The 14,501-nt window shown below is 39.3% G+C and overlaps 1 protein-coding gene across 5 annotated transcripts in view; it reads right to left on the minus strand.

Moving 5' to 3' along the window:
- ESR2 (estrogen receptor 2) overlaps window positions 1–14,501 on the minus strand; it is a 37,720-nt gene that overhangs the window by 11,855 nt on the left and 11,364 nt on the right. For all 5 annotated transcript variants that reach the window (XM_030007308.2, XM_030007307.2, XM_041128090.1 and 2 more), the window contains 2 exons: window positions 12,342–12,458; window positions 2,101–2,400 (listed from right to left, as the gene is read on the minus strand). In XM_030007308.2, the coding sequence (XP_029863168.1) occupies window positions 2,101–2,400; window positions 12,342–12,458 (417 nt within the window). The remainder of the gene's footprint in view (window positions 1–2,100; window positions 2,401–12,341; window positions 12,459–14,501) is intronic.

Raw genomic sequence — 14,501 nt, forward strand, 5'->3', positions numbered from 1 at the left:
GGGGTTGATTGCTTCAACGGGTTTTCTTCATACAGTTCTCTTAGTGCCAAGAAAAAGGTTTTATTTCTGACATATGTTGAAAATAAACTAAAAGTGATCAATGTCAAAATTCAGGTTGGTTTGGAAACCAAACTTTTAAAAAATTCAAAAAATTAATCTCAACTGGGTGATGTTTTGGGTTTGTGGTTGCTTTTTTTTAAAAAAAACTACCATAGTAAAAATAAATAGAAATTAAGAACAATCAGAAAATGGAAAAGGTTTGTTTGGTGTTTTTTTTCCCATTCAAATATTGCTTAAAACGAGGTCATTTTCCAAGACTTTCCCTGGTTTTCCTTCACAATTCACTTTCTACCTGATTAACGTAACTATATTGAGTCCTCTGAAATGGTACTTTTTAATCAAGTTTTTTATGATTAGACAAGAAATTATAGCAATAGACACCCCTTATGGTTACTTACTTCACAGTTATTTTCAGAGTTTCTTAAATCAGGAAAAATAAGGATTAAGGATTCAGGCTGTCAGTTTAAAATATTCCACATTGATGGCAAAAGCACTATCACTTTGCAAATGGCTAGCGGGATTTAAGATGCTCGTGCTGTGTGAGCGTCTCCTCCCCAGCAGCTCAGCCGCTGACCCGGGATTTGCACACCCTAAAACCATCACACCTGAACCCTCCGACACAGCGGCTGAGCCGTGGAGGCTGTAAACTGCAACTAGCAGATGTGGTCCAGCAGCTGGAGCTGGGTAGCACCTTCAGCCACTCCACCTAGATCTGAAATAAGATACGCTTCCCTTCTTCTAAATTCTTAGTTTAAGGATTATATGAAATATTCTCCACCAAACTTGTTTCCTGTACTGTGTACACAGTCAGTTTATTTCTAGACATAAGGATTACTGTCATGTCTTCCTGTGTGCGTATTCAAGCAGCAGCAAGTGCTGTTCGTAGTGCACAAGCATGACAAGACCAGGGCACGCAGCAGCATGCTCTGGTTGCCTTCAGCATAAAATCCGAGAGGAGCCATGGTGTGCTGGCTCCTCAGTCCCGATGGATGTGGGGTTAGGACTACCGGACGCACTGCAGAACGTATTAGCCATGCAAGGTAAACACAGCCATAGGAATCACTTCTAGCAGAGCACTATCTCTGAAGTTAAGGATTTAGCCCCATGCTGCTATATGTCTATCAATTATTCAATGCTGCTTTCAGCTCACTATTACTAGTTGGTCACCTTAGCTCTCACTAAAGGGCCACAGTCTGCAGTTTAGCCACAGTCTGCAGTTTAGTGTATGCCAGCCAGCAAGTTTTCTGCACAGCTTTACCAACTATCTTCTCTGTGTGCTGGCTGCTTTTATTCTTTATTCTGACTGTTTCAATTGTGGGCGCTTCATGGAGAAGGAATTGCAAATGCTCACCACTTCTAGTTTGTAAGAAGTAAAATGGTACATTGCCACAATACTGGGGTCACATTTGAGACATTCAAGGCAATAACACATGTAGTTGTACTTCAGTGCATGTTCTTTGTGTTGCCAACAACCAAAAGCATCCTTATTGATTTTTGTTTCGAAGGAGAGCGCACAATAATTTTGAGATCAATACTGTGCACCACTTTGCAATCTGATGCTCTTGTGTAGCACCTATGTCAAATGAAGCAATTGCAGACACTCAGTGTTCGGACACACTTCAGCTTTCAACTGTATTAGAAACCTTCTATCAAGATTCAAGGAAATAATTTGGTTTTAATTTCTTTTTTATAGCAATCTAGTTAATACCCTTTTAAAGAACCTTCTAAATCAGATTAATTGGGTATTTATAGCTGATGAGGCAGAAATTACATGCAACACCAACTATGCTTTTTAGCAAAATGAACAAGTATTATTTGACTAACAACAGATAGAAAATTATGGGCTAGGTTGTTGTCTAAATCAAAATACATCCAGGTGAATTACTGAGACAATAAATTGTCTATTACTTTACAGGATAAAGTACTAAGACTTTCATAACATACATTTACTGTGCTGTGCTATTACTTCAGGGTAGAGAATGATACATTGATGGTAAAAGCATTGACTAAAATAAACAAAAACAAGATTGAAATTCTTACCAGGAATTTTTTTGGCCCAACCAATCATGTGAACCAGCTCTTTGTCTGCCAGTTTTGTCAGGGACATCATCATGGAGGCCTCCGTGAATGGTTTGCTGGGACGACTCACCAACACATTGGGAGGCTCCGCTTCAAGTAGTGTTAAAACAAACTGCTCCGGACTGACTGTGCTGAGCAGGATCTCTTTTACGCGGGTTGCCGTCTCATTGTATTTCTTGGCTTTGCCAATGCAATGCACCTGATCTTCTGAATTACGATGGCTACGCAGGATCCGATATCCACAACGTTCCCTTCTTGAGCCTGACACGAGAGGCACATGATTGCATTCAAGTATTTTTCTCTCAACGTTGCATTACGTAAATCCAAATTTTTGGGTGAGAAGGGGGAAAAACCCTTTAATATTGGATGTTCTAATATTGAACATCAAGTTTCAGAATTTCTAGAGCATTCAGCATTGACTTAACTTTGTTTCCACTGACTTCAGCTGAGGCTTTTGTTTATTCTACTAAACAAAAAATAAAGTTTAAAAATGTTTATTTTTGAGCTACAGTTAACTCACTTTAAAAGTCCATGGGAAAATTCCCATTGACATCAAAAAGAGATAAATCAGGTCTTTAAATGCAAATAAAGATAGCTGTTTGTAAATTCTGTTCTTAAATTCTGTTTGAGATGTAAACTGGGGGAAGAAAAGACTTCTGAAAGTCTGGGCCAAGATGCAGAGTAAATACCTCAGCCAGAAGCACAGCTGGGCCTCACTGCTAGCTGGGTGTTCAGCTAGGGACCTACCGAGATGCAACCTATTTTCTCCTATTAAGCCAGCAGGAGTTTCCCCAAAGCAAATTCAGATATCTACAACTAGAAGGAGCAAGCCCCCTGTTTGGAGTTCTGCATGCAGAATGCTATTTCTGTTACAAAGAGCAGTACTTTAAATTCCTAGACTTAATTTATTGTTCATTCTGACACCACCAAACATTCTCCAATTCTCTGTCAGTGTTATTGGTGGGATCATTGTTATCCGTTCTTGCATAGCCACCACGGAAAGAGTCGAAAAGCATCTCCAAAAACATGGCATGGGGATTTGCTAAAACATTCAGACATGGCTTCTACTTCCCTCACCCCTTTAGCTTATTCTATAACAAGGACTATGTTTACTGATTTACAAATAATCCTTGGCAGGATGTGCAACTAATGAGCAAGATTGTACCAAATTAAAAATCAAGATATTTAAAAATTGAAGTTACTGAAGAGATCCTTAGACTGGAATCCTCCAGCACTTAACATTTCTAATATCACAACTAAATTGTCCTCTAAATCTTTTAGAAGTTAATTTTTTGTGCTGGTCATCAACACTTTTACTGACATATGATACTCAAAGGTTGAATTTTCATAGATATGAAAATGCCTGTACTAACATAAATCTATACCAGAACAACATTTATTATTGCAAACATAGAGACCATGGAGTCTTAAAGCATAACAAGTTGTCTCATTTGGTTTCAGTCCCACTACTATCTTGACATTACCACATTTATGAAGTCTTTTTGGCGTGTTGCCTGAAGACTTCTTGCCCTAGTCACAGACTCTGGTTCTTCTTCATTAGGGTATGTGATTAAAGGCTTCATAAAGTGCGTGAAGACAAAGAAGCAGAGGAACGATGAAGGTGAAAGAATCCCAAGAACCTAACTAGGGACAAGTACACTGACTAGGCTACTCTCAGGGCTATCAAAGGAGAATGATCAGCCTGTGGTCTGGGCATGACACCCAGCAGGTTAAGTCAAGAGGAAAGGCTTTTCAGTTCACTTGGAGGGACCAGGCATTTCAAGCCACCTACTAGAAAGACTAGAGGATCTGGGTGTCAGCTACTGGTAGGGGGATATTTTTGGACCAGCTGCCAGAGACTGTTTGTGTGTGTGTGTGTGCACATGCACAAGAGAGTTTGTGAAAAGGTACCTGGCAGAACGGAGGATCCAGGGACCAGCTACTGGATAACATTGACTTTCTAAAGCCAGTTACTGGAGGGATCCATAGCACATGTGTGTTTCTGTGACCATTCATTGGGGAGAGGGGCTGAGTACCAGCAATTGGGGTGAGGCTACAGACCCAGAGACCATCAGCTGGGGAGATATGGGAATCCACAGGCCAACTATTTGACAGACTGAGTGTCTAAACCCAGCTATTGGAAGGATCCATATTGTATAAATGCATATATTTTCCACTGCTTGTGTTCATCAGAGTGCTATATTTTCCATCTATGCTGATCTATTTGGCTGACTGTGGATACAGGTATTGTGTGTGTATGTGCCTAATAACAATACACGCTCAGACTTGCTACTGGACCTGGGGACGTGGCAATGTGGCAGTTTCCCTTGTCAAGCTACTGGATTCAGCAGTTCCTATCATTCTTCATCCCTATTGATCGGAGTTATATAGACCATGAGTTATCTAAATTCCAACAAGGCAATGCCATTCTGGCCCTGGGTTTCAGTTAGCAAAGAGGTCCAAACACAAGCCGAATTAAAAATAAAGGCAGTGGCGGCACAAAAAATTAATTTCAGATGCTGTTGACAAGACTTTGTCTTGCTGAATAAGATGTTGAGTGAATGCAGATTCTCAGTGGTGGAGGTTCCTCAGATGAGGTGGCTTTTCAGGTCATAGTCTTGTCTTGCCTTCAGCAGCTGTCAAGCACCATTTGAGTCAACCCGTGAGAAGGGTGAGATGCAAAGGCCAGTCAGGTACAACCTGAAGGCACTGAAAAGACTGGATAAGGATTAACAGAGTCTGCCAGGACTTTAAGGATGTGGAACTTTCAACTGCACATTGCTATCATCCTCACTTGCTGCCTGTTCAGTAAACCACCTCAGATGTAAAAGAGAACTGGATCACCATTAAAGAAGTTCTCAATATTGGAGAACACTCTCTACCTGGAAACCCAAGAGACTGGAAGACAAATGGGCAAAACTAGATCAATGAAAAGTCCTCATGCATGGAGGAATCCAAGTGGAACAAGGCATTTGGAACTGCAAGCATTATCAGCTAGAAGTCCAGCTTAAAGTCTGCACCATTTGGGCCAGGGATGATTTTGCATCTTTAAAAGGAATATGGGTAGGATGAAATGGGTTGAGTACCGATAGGACATTTGCACAAATAATAGATTGAAGGAAAACAATCAATGATTTTCAGAACCAAATGCTTAGCCAAATAACATCTAGCTAGAAGTTGCCAGAGCAGCTGAACAGCAGTTAGGGAAAGATAACATACCAGCAGAGACAATCAGACCTTGAGACATTATCTTATGGTAGATTCATGAAATCAGACTTGATGATGAAACCCCCGAAAAAGGTTACCTGCAGAACTACAGAAGTCACAAAGCAGTTTCTTCTGTCTGGGTAAATCCTTTTCTTCCCGAGAGAGTGAAAGGACAGTGAGGCATAGACTAATTTCTACAAAGACACTTGGATGATGTAGTGAACTCTGCGCTAAGCCTCATTTTGGACTAGTGCACAAAGGTCAAGAGGAAAATCTTAAAGTGCTTTGTCAGCTTCAGAAAAATATTAGAATGGCACAGTGGGCTGCAGATTGTTCTGAAGTCATGTCATGCACAGAAAGTATGTAAATATTTTCCATCAGGGAAGACAAAAAGAGGAAAGGTCGACAGTGAGCTAAGCAACTGGAACAAAAGTACAACTGGAGACAGATGCAGAAATGCCTAGGTATCAGGGTTCTCTATCTACAGAGATCTCCATGGCTCTGTTTTCCATATGAATGTGCATGTAGAGACCGTAACCTCCAGGAGAGATCTGAACTAAAGCAAGAAGCAACACTGCACATTGTTTCCACTATTTAGAAAACTGAAGCACATTGAACATGGACATCTTGAAGGACAGAACAAGAAAAATTGCACAGAGGGACTAAAAGCCATAGGGAGATGCAAGGCAGAGGAGAAATTTTCTTGAGCTATCAGAAAATACCAACTGCTCCATGACATGCATAGTTTTTGTTTTCCAGTACCTAGTGGAACTGTGAAGACCCAAAAAGAAGATACATGAGCAGCAGTCTTTTAATTAAACACATGGAAAAGTTGTTCAGTTAGGGACCATATCTAAAATGATAAAATCAGATAAACTACTGGTTTAAGAGGGAGCTGGGGAGGGGAGGCAATGCCTACTGACACAAAGAGGAAGAAATTCCAGCAGTTTGGACACACCTGCCAGAAGCAACATGTGGACAAGCAAGCACTTGTAACGAACGAGCTCGTTGACCCCAGTTCAGTCCCTGGCACTGAAGTGAACCAAGTGTAGGACTCCACAACCTCTGATCAGCTGTCCTCAGCTCTGTTACACTGTCACCCAAACTTCTCTGTGGCACAGAAAATATCAGGTCTTTGGTGCCAAGACCCGAGTCATCCTTTCCAGTTCACTGTTGTAAAGATTTTTAAATAACATTTTGTAGCCTATCCAAAATATAAACATGCAGGTGAGAGTCCAGGTACTTTAATGCAGATCAAAGAAATCAGTAAAATTTTAACAAAAATTTTAAAATAGTAGTCCAGCATCCTGTTCCAATTGATACAATCTTGTACAATTTTCATCTGTGCAGTTGCACCCCATGCTCCATCTTAAAATAATTCAGTCAGGTTGTAATACTTATTGACAGTATTAAAGGTCTCAACACTTGTGGAGGGTTCTTACTGGGAAACAGCAATCCCCTTTAAGTTCAGGTTATTTAGCTAAATCAAGTTTCGTATATAACCACTGCTTATTAAAAAAAAAAAAAAAGATCCATTTAAAACATAAAAACAGTTTCTGTAATCACATCTCCAGTGCAGAAAGCCAAACTAGGAGTGTTATGACATTTCTGCATAAAAAACTTGTTACTAAAAAAAAAAATAATATAGTTGGTGACAAAAAAAAGGGGGGGGGGGGAACCCCCCAACCAAACCAGATCGTGAATTATTGTTTGTATTTTTTAATGGCCAGTTATTGCCAAAGCAGGCGAAGGCTGATTCACTGAGCAGTGTGCATAAAACACAGCTTGTCAGTAATTAAAAGAGATACCATTTATTTTCACATTAAAATTTGGGGGGGGGGGGGGGGGGGGGAAGACTCTATTGTAAGATTACACAGCTAAGAAAACAACTTTTAAGCTTGCTAGTTAATTGACACATCAGAAAGTAGCAGCCTTTCCAATTAAAACATTTCAACAACGTAAAGGCACTTCTGTGCTTTTTATTCAAATCCAAATTTTAGGCAGTACTGAGAAATTTTTTACCTGTACATCTATTAGCATCCAACAGGCATGTATAAGTGCTTATAAAACTATACATTATAAATAATTATAGACCAGCTTAATGTTTGGCTTAACTAGACACAACGTTGTGGATCAATCTATGGAAAGGTACAGCAATAAAATACAGCTTCTCAGATTAGGGACTATCTCCAACTTTACCATAAACTCCCTCACTATACTTAATAGCTAATATTCATTCATATAAAGGTAATTCAGGCAATTGGAGAACTGCACAAGATGATCAAATCCCTCATTCTGCCTACAGCACTCTCCTTATTTAGAGTTAGTCTTTGAACAAGAAAATAGCTGTATTCAACTAAGAATGCCGGACCAAGGGCAAGACCTCAAGCTACAGCACCACAGACGACATGGGTAGATGATCACAAGAATGTAAGAAATAAGACACATTGAAAAAAAAGTCATTAAAATGAGCCTGTTGTTCACTCACCCATGAACAAGCCACAACAAGTATTATTGGCAGTGAAACACATTATTTTTAAAGCAATTCCTGCTTTCTTTACAAATTCATTGAAGATCACAAATGCCTCTGCCGTCTGATATGGTAGGCAGTTATATGGCATGTTGCTCCTTATATTGATTTGGGACCCTGGCAACTGCTTATGTAACTAACCAGTTCAGCAGTGACTGCAGATTCTACCACTGAAATTATTATAATCAGTTTTTGTAAGTGTTTGAGCTTAAAACTCGCTCAAGTATACATTAGTAAATCATTATCACTCCAGTCACCTTTGAAAGTAAATGCAAATGTTCTGGCGAGTACACCTGTATTCACAGAGCAGACCTACTGACAAAGCAGCTGCCGTCTCCCACACATGAGAGTATCAGCTGAAATTACAGTAATTTTTATAATCGCTAAAATACAATTAATACATCTGATGTCCAGAGAATGCCATGAAACTTTTTTCCCTACTTTCTGCGTGAAAAGTAAATTACAGTATTTCAAAGTGCTATCCAGAAACTGCACACAGCAGCCACACACAGGAGAAAAAGAGTGCCAAATCCTGAACCGTATCAGCCCACGGAGAAGTCTGTTTTTCTTTCTGCTAACTTGTGGAATGATGCCAGTATTCAAGGGCAGTATCTCTCCATCACTTTTTAGTATGGGCCTTCAGCCTCCTCACTTTGGGCAGAAAGGGGCTTTATCTTTGGAACATTTTCAACACATTGAGAACTGGCACAGGGGGAAAAAGATAGAGGAGCGGGGCAGAGCGGGGGAATCAAAGGTAAGTCTAGTCCAACAGGGAAACTGAAAACTGCTTGTGGGAGAAGGTCTATCTGAGCCTCAGGAAGCAAAAAAGAAAAGCACGAGCACAGCTGTTCCCAGGGTGGCTATAGCGAAGTGATGAAGCAACTCCCCTCTTCTTTACTGCCTTTGGCAAACAGCCCAGTCCATTTCAGGTCCCCAGGTAAACACCAGAAATCTTCAAGAAAAGACCAATTTTATCCTGATCTGTTTTATTGAGTTTGCTGGGTGGAGTTTACTGCAGTATTTCTGTTTTCCTTATTCCTGGTGGCAGTGCTTTGCAATTATTTTTCTACCATTGCTAGTAGTCCTAGTGCCAAAATTTAGCAGTAGCTTTCTTGATTGGAACAGTAGGCAACACAGACTTCCTACAGAGAAACGTGCAGATGTAGTGTCTAAGACCCTCATTGTGCTTTTGGCAATGATAGTATATTTTGTAAGAAAATCCATTATCACCTTAATACAAAGCACCCTCAAGCTAGCCTCCACTGAAATACCCATGGCTTGTTGGGTTGACTTCTCAACATTTATGAATGCAATGACATCCAAAAGAGTTTCAGGCCAGGAAGCTCCAAAGCAACACTTTCCTACTGCCTCCTCCTGTTTTAAAGATGGCATGTACTGCCTAATCACATTTACACACCGAAACATACGCTATATACGCCCTCACACATATATGTATATTTTTTCTCAAGGTGTCTATTGATAATATGCAAAAATAAGGATTTCAAGATTTGATGCAAACAGCACAGAGTTTTTATGGAGAGCTTTCATAAACTACAAAGAGGTAATTGAGGTTCTTTTATCGCTTCTGCTGGACAACAAGTCTCCACCGAGCAAAAATGCACTTACAAACCATTCTGTCCTATCCAGGGTTTTAGCAGATGTGAACCAATGCATTCACTAAGTGACCTGGGAGAGGAGCAGAGATGAGGAAAAGCCTTCATTAAAAAGAACACATACTCTTTTATGGCTTTCTACAATAAAAAAACCTGTATTAAAGCATGGCTCTAACAAGAAAAAACTTGGAAGATAATCACTCTGGTCTGCAGGAAATGGCATTTACACTTCATGCAAGAAATACAGTCTTAAAATTTTTCTGGTTTAAATGTCTGTCACCATGTGTCCATGCATCAGCATTACTAACAGCTGCCACTTAACTCATCGGGCAACTCAGATAATTCTGAGTAATTTTCATATTCCTTTTACTAAAATTAAATTGTTAAGACTCTCAAATTAAATTCTCAAGAGTCTCAAATTTCACTGCTACTATTTAAAAACCTAATTTTTAAAAAATACTATTCCTGTTATTTTCCTATTATAGTTTCAAAGTGTCATTTTTGAACAGTCATTAATATCCTATAAACATTCATTATTGTAGGAAAATATGTTTATGAATATATGGCAATATTAAAAAGGAACACAGGCTAAGACATAAGTACATATTATGATTTATTACTTGTAATACCATAGTGCCTATGAGGTCTAATCACAAACCAGGTCTTCCTGGACAATTAGAATAATAGTATTAATTTGAAGAAAGCATTGTGGAGGACTATGTTATAATATCATAGTGGAATCAATCTTTACAAAAACTCTCCAATTCCAGAATTGGGGCTTGATAGAAACTCCTGATGGAAAAACTTTGGGTAAAATTTTCAGTCATAAAGATGAACAAAAGACAGTGACACCATTCAGAAAGTAAGGTTTCAAAAGGAGTCTCTTTTGCAGTGTTAGGCTTTCCTTTCTGGAAGCCAGACAGCAAAGGTAGCCAAGACCATTTTAATGAAAAACACCAATAAAGTTGAGATGCATCATCAGTGCAGAGAAAGATAGGACTTTCATATAGAAAGAACTAGTTGACTTGAGCAACAGAAACTAAATGTACTTCAGGAGTACAAAAATAATACAAGGAACAATTGAAATTGTAGCTCTAAGCTGGGAGTTATAAGCTAGAAATGAACAGGGAGGCTGCAATCATAACAGATCATAGAATGATTATGAACTGCCAGTGTGATGCAAGCATGAAAAAGGCAAATAGGATCCTGGATTGTATGCAGAGAAAAGCTTCCACAGAAACAGGTATGTATTAATGCTACTACAGTGAGGAGAGTTCACAGGAATACTGTCCATGATTCTGGTTATCCAAGTACAAAATGGATTATTTCTGCCTGCAGCAGATCGAGGGACAAGCTACCCTGATGACTTTCAGATTCTGTCTACTCTCCTATTGGACAAGAGGAGGAGATTTCTTGGTTTACTGAGCCGAATAAAACAAAGGTTGTGAGGGGATATGATGTAGTCCATAAATACAACCAGACCATTAACAATAAAGAGGAGCCCCTAAGCTGCAAGACAATGTTGCCACAAGAACAAATGGGCATTAATTGTCCAGCAATAAATGCAGGCTGGAATTCTAAAGAATGTTCCTAATGAAACAGGCAAACAGCCTTCAGATCAAAGCAGTGGAAGGATGAAAACACTGCCTAGCCTTGAAGTAGAAATAGGTATCTACATTAAACGGGATGAAATGAGATGCATGCCTGCAAATCACAGAGGACCAAGCACAGTGACCTTCTCCTTTCCACCCCAGTGTTACTATGTGATGTTTTCCCAGCCTATTTCTATCATGTACATTGGGAAATCTATAACAAACAACAACAAACCTTGACTGTGAAAGTACATTAGATATTAAAATATCTTTCAAGTTATTTTCTTCTTAAAAGTAACCTTTAAATTATCATCTATAAATGTACAACTACATTGAAGTCACATCGCTGTAAGTACAAGATAGGAGTAAGAGAAAAGGCTAGATAATTCTGAGTGGCGCAGTGCCAAACAGTGGCTGTTCGCTACTTCTTTTGATGGGGGCATCATCTGAGAATAGCCTGTTAAAAAAAACAACAGCCTGCCCACTGCCTTCCCCTCGCTGTACCACCAAAGCTCCACAAAAAAGCCTGGTAACCAGAGAGCTGGTTTTTCACATGACAGGTGGTCAAGCTGCTATGGGATGTTGTAGATGCTAAGACTTTACAGGATTAAAAAGAGGGACAATGGAAAAGTTGTCATTCTATTAATATATTAAGACCTATTAAATACAAGAACCTCTTCTAGACCAGAAGTCCCCAACAGCTAATTTTTGGAAGCTGAGAGTTGTCAGCAGTAGTTTCACTTAGATGCTAGTCTCATTCTTACACTCCTCCCGAGGCATTCACTCTTGCCTCTGTTGGAGGCAGGATACTGGGTTAATTAACTACTGCTCTGATATGGCACTGCTGTTCTTGCATTACATTCAGCCAGCAGAGCACAGTACAGGCTCATTTACCCCATATTAGAAGGGATTTCAGTTCCGTTTGAGGCTCAGGCAGCAGCAGGTCTTGGGTTCCCATTCTGCACAACACAGCATGCAACTAAACTGCCTTCACAGAGCTCTGCAGAGGTACTATGGTTTTCCTCTGCTTAATCTACACCTTACTCCTTCCCACAGGTTTTCTTCTGAAAATGAAAAGTCTTCTGCTTCAAGAATCAGTACATTCCTTCCTATAAAACCAGCTTAAACCTTGCTCTAATTGCCTGTTGTGCCTTTTTAGGATTCCAAGAAAAAAAGAAAAAATAAAAAAAGAATTGACTGACGGGGAAAACAAAAAAGCCAGCAAAACCCAAGCAAACAACACAGACATGCAAAACTCACCACATTTCATCATTCCCACTTCATAACATTTCCGCAGCCGGCACGCTTGGCAGCTTTTGCGCCTGTTTTTGTCTATTGTGCATTGATTGGTAGCTGGGCAGATGTAATCGTTATGTCCTGCAGCAGAGTAAGAAGAGAAAAAATAACATCTCCAACAGTCTCTCTTGGTCATTTCCCAAATCAGGACCTTCTTGATTCTAAGCATGTCAACTTTTTCATTCTTATATCTAAGTTCCATTAATTTAACTGATGCAAAAATGCATATTTATCCTATACTGAAAACATCAATCTGTGGCCTCAAAAAGTAAACACACATAGACCGGCTTTTACTGATGGCTGTTAGATAACCAAGCACCTTCTAATACCAACTCATTTTTGAAAACGTGACATATGCTTTTGTGGAAATTTGCTCCCAACATCTAACTTCTTACTGTACATTGGGACTCCACAGATAACAGATACGTTTGGGTTTTTTTCCCTTGGCAGAGTTGAAAACAGCAGTGCACCCAGCTTCAATCCTGCAAAGATTTAAGTAAACTACAGCTCTATTTACTGAACTCTCTGACGTGGTGAGTTCCAGGAATGAAGAAGTCTTTGGAGGATTGACCCTGGACCAAAGTTAATAAAAAAAAGCAGCCCAAGAGAGAAAGAAGACTAGTATAAAATAACGCATGCTGTGTGTAATACAAAAAAAAGCACAAGCAGAAGGTATAACTTTTAGATATTGTGGACAAGTGCATCTCTTATTTTCATCAGTTTCCACTGCAGGCTCTTCTGTCGTCTTCTCCTTCTCTTCCACCTCACCTCGCTCCCACCCAAAACCCTTTACATTATTGTATTTCATTAATCAATAATCTGGTCCAAAGTTTTATTACTGTATATTGGACTTGAGCATGCTCAGTCAAATAATCTCTTGCCAAATACTGGAAATCTCTCTTGCAGTAGTTACCAAATGATGCAAAAAATATTCACTCATTTACATTTCTTAAAAAACAACCTGAGAGAAAAGACATTAAGTTATTTTTTTAAACTTTAAGAATAGATCAGGAAAAGATACAGCTACTAGAGATTTTTTTTACTTGATGCAAGTCCAAGAGTTCATGTCCCCAAGAGTAATTATTTAACTGAACCATTGTGACTATTTCCTTGCAAAATTAAAATAATTTTAACCTTGAATTTTTGAACCGACAATTTTAAAAAGAAGAGATCAGGTTACAGTTTGTCCTGTTTCCTACTGGCAGATATGACTGAAAAACAAATTACTGTTTATCACTCTTCACACAACATGGGGGAAAAGGAGGAGGAAGCTCGCTGTTGCACTATAACCCAAGCACACAGGAGTATGAAATGGCTTAAAACTCCTGTGGCCTTGGGATAATTCAGCTTGCAGGCAGATGTTCAGAGATGTGGGACAAATACACTACACTACAAACTTGGACAAGCAGAGGAGACCACACACTCAGTCATACCATCTAATTTTAATCAGGCATTAGCCCAACATTTTGGTCTATGGTAGGCCCAGAAGTTTTTTTATTTTTATAAGCAGTATCCTTCATAACAACAGTTGCAACTGAGTGCTTGGTAGCGTTTTATGCCAAGAACTTACTTTCATTTATTTGAATTACAAACAAATGTTACCTGACAGGGTACATTAAGGCGTACAAAAGGCCACAACGGGTAACTTGTTCGTGGCCAAAGCACATGTGAGCAATGCAGAGCAGGCAAATAATTTTCCTGACAGAAAACACTTTGAGATCAAATTCAGTCTCCATTTGTGACAAACTGGAGACAAAGGTCTCTTCAATTATTTTAGAAATCAAAAGAACTTGCACCAGTTTATAGAAATTGTTATTCACCCATGCAGAACTTGCACAATAAATTGAAAGGGCAAACAAGTTTTGAATTAAATTTGATTCTAGTGGTGACGCCAACTCTGCCATATTGATCCAAAAGAAAATATCTCAAGATTGCTAAAGGCTTTGTGTGCAGAAGAGGAAGGGAACATTACAACCTGAAAAATGACAGGATTTTCTGCATTAGTACGCGTACGTAGGATCCAATGTCAATCCAATTAAGTTTCCACCAAGAGGCCCCAGATGAGGCCAAAGAACATGACAACTAGAGCCAAGGTTAAAGAAATTAAGTGATCCAAAGCTGCAA

This window comes from Aquila chrysaetos, chromosome 2 (assembly GCF_900496995.4).
Source record: "Aquila chrysaetos chrysaetos chromosome 2, bAquChr1.4, whole genome shotgun sequence".
Lineage (NCBI taxonomy): Eukaryota > Metazoa > Chordata > Aves > Accipitriformes > Accipitridae > Aquila > Aquila chrysaetos.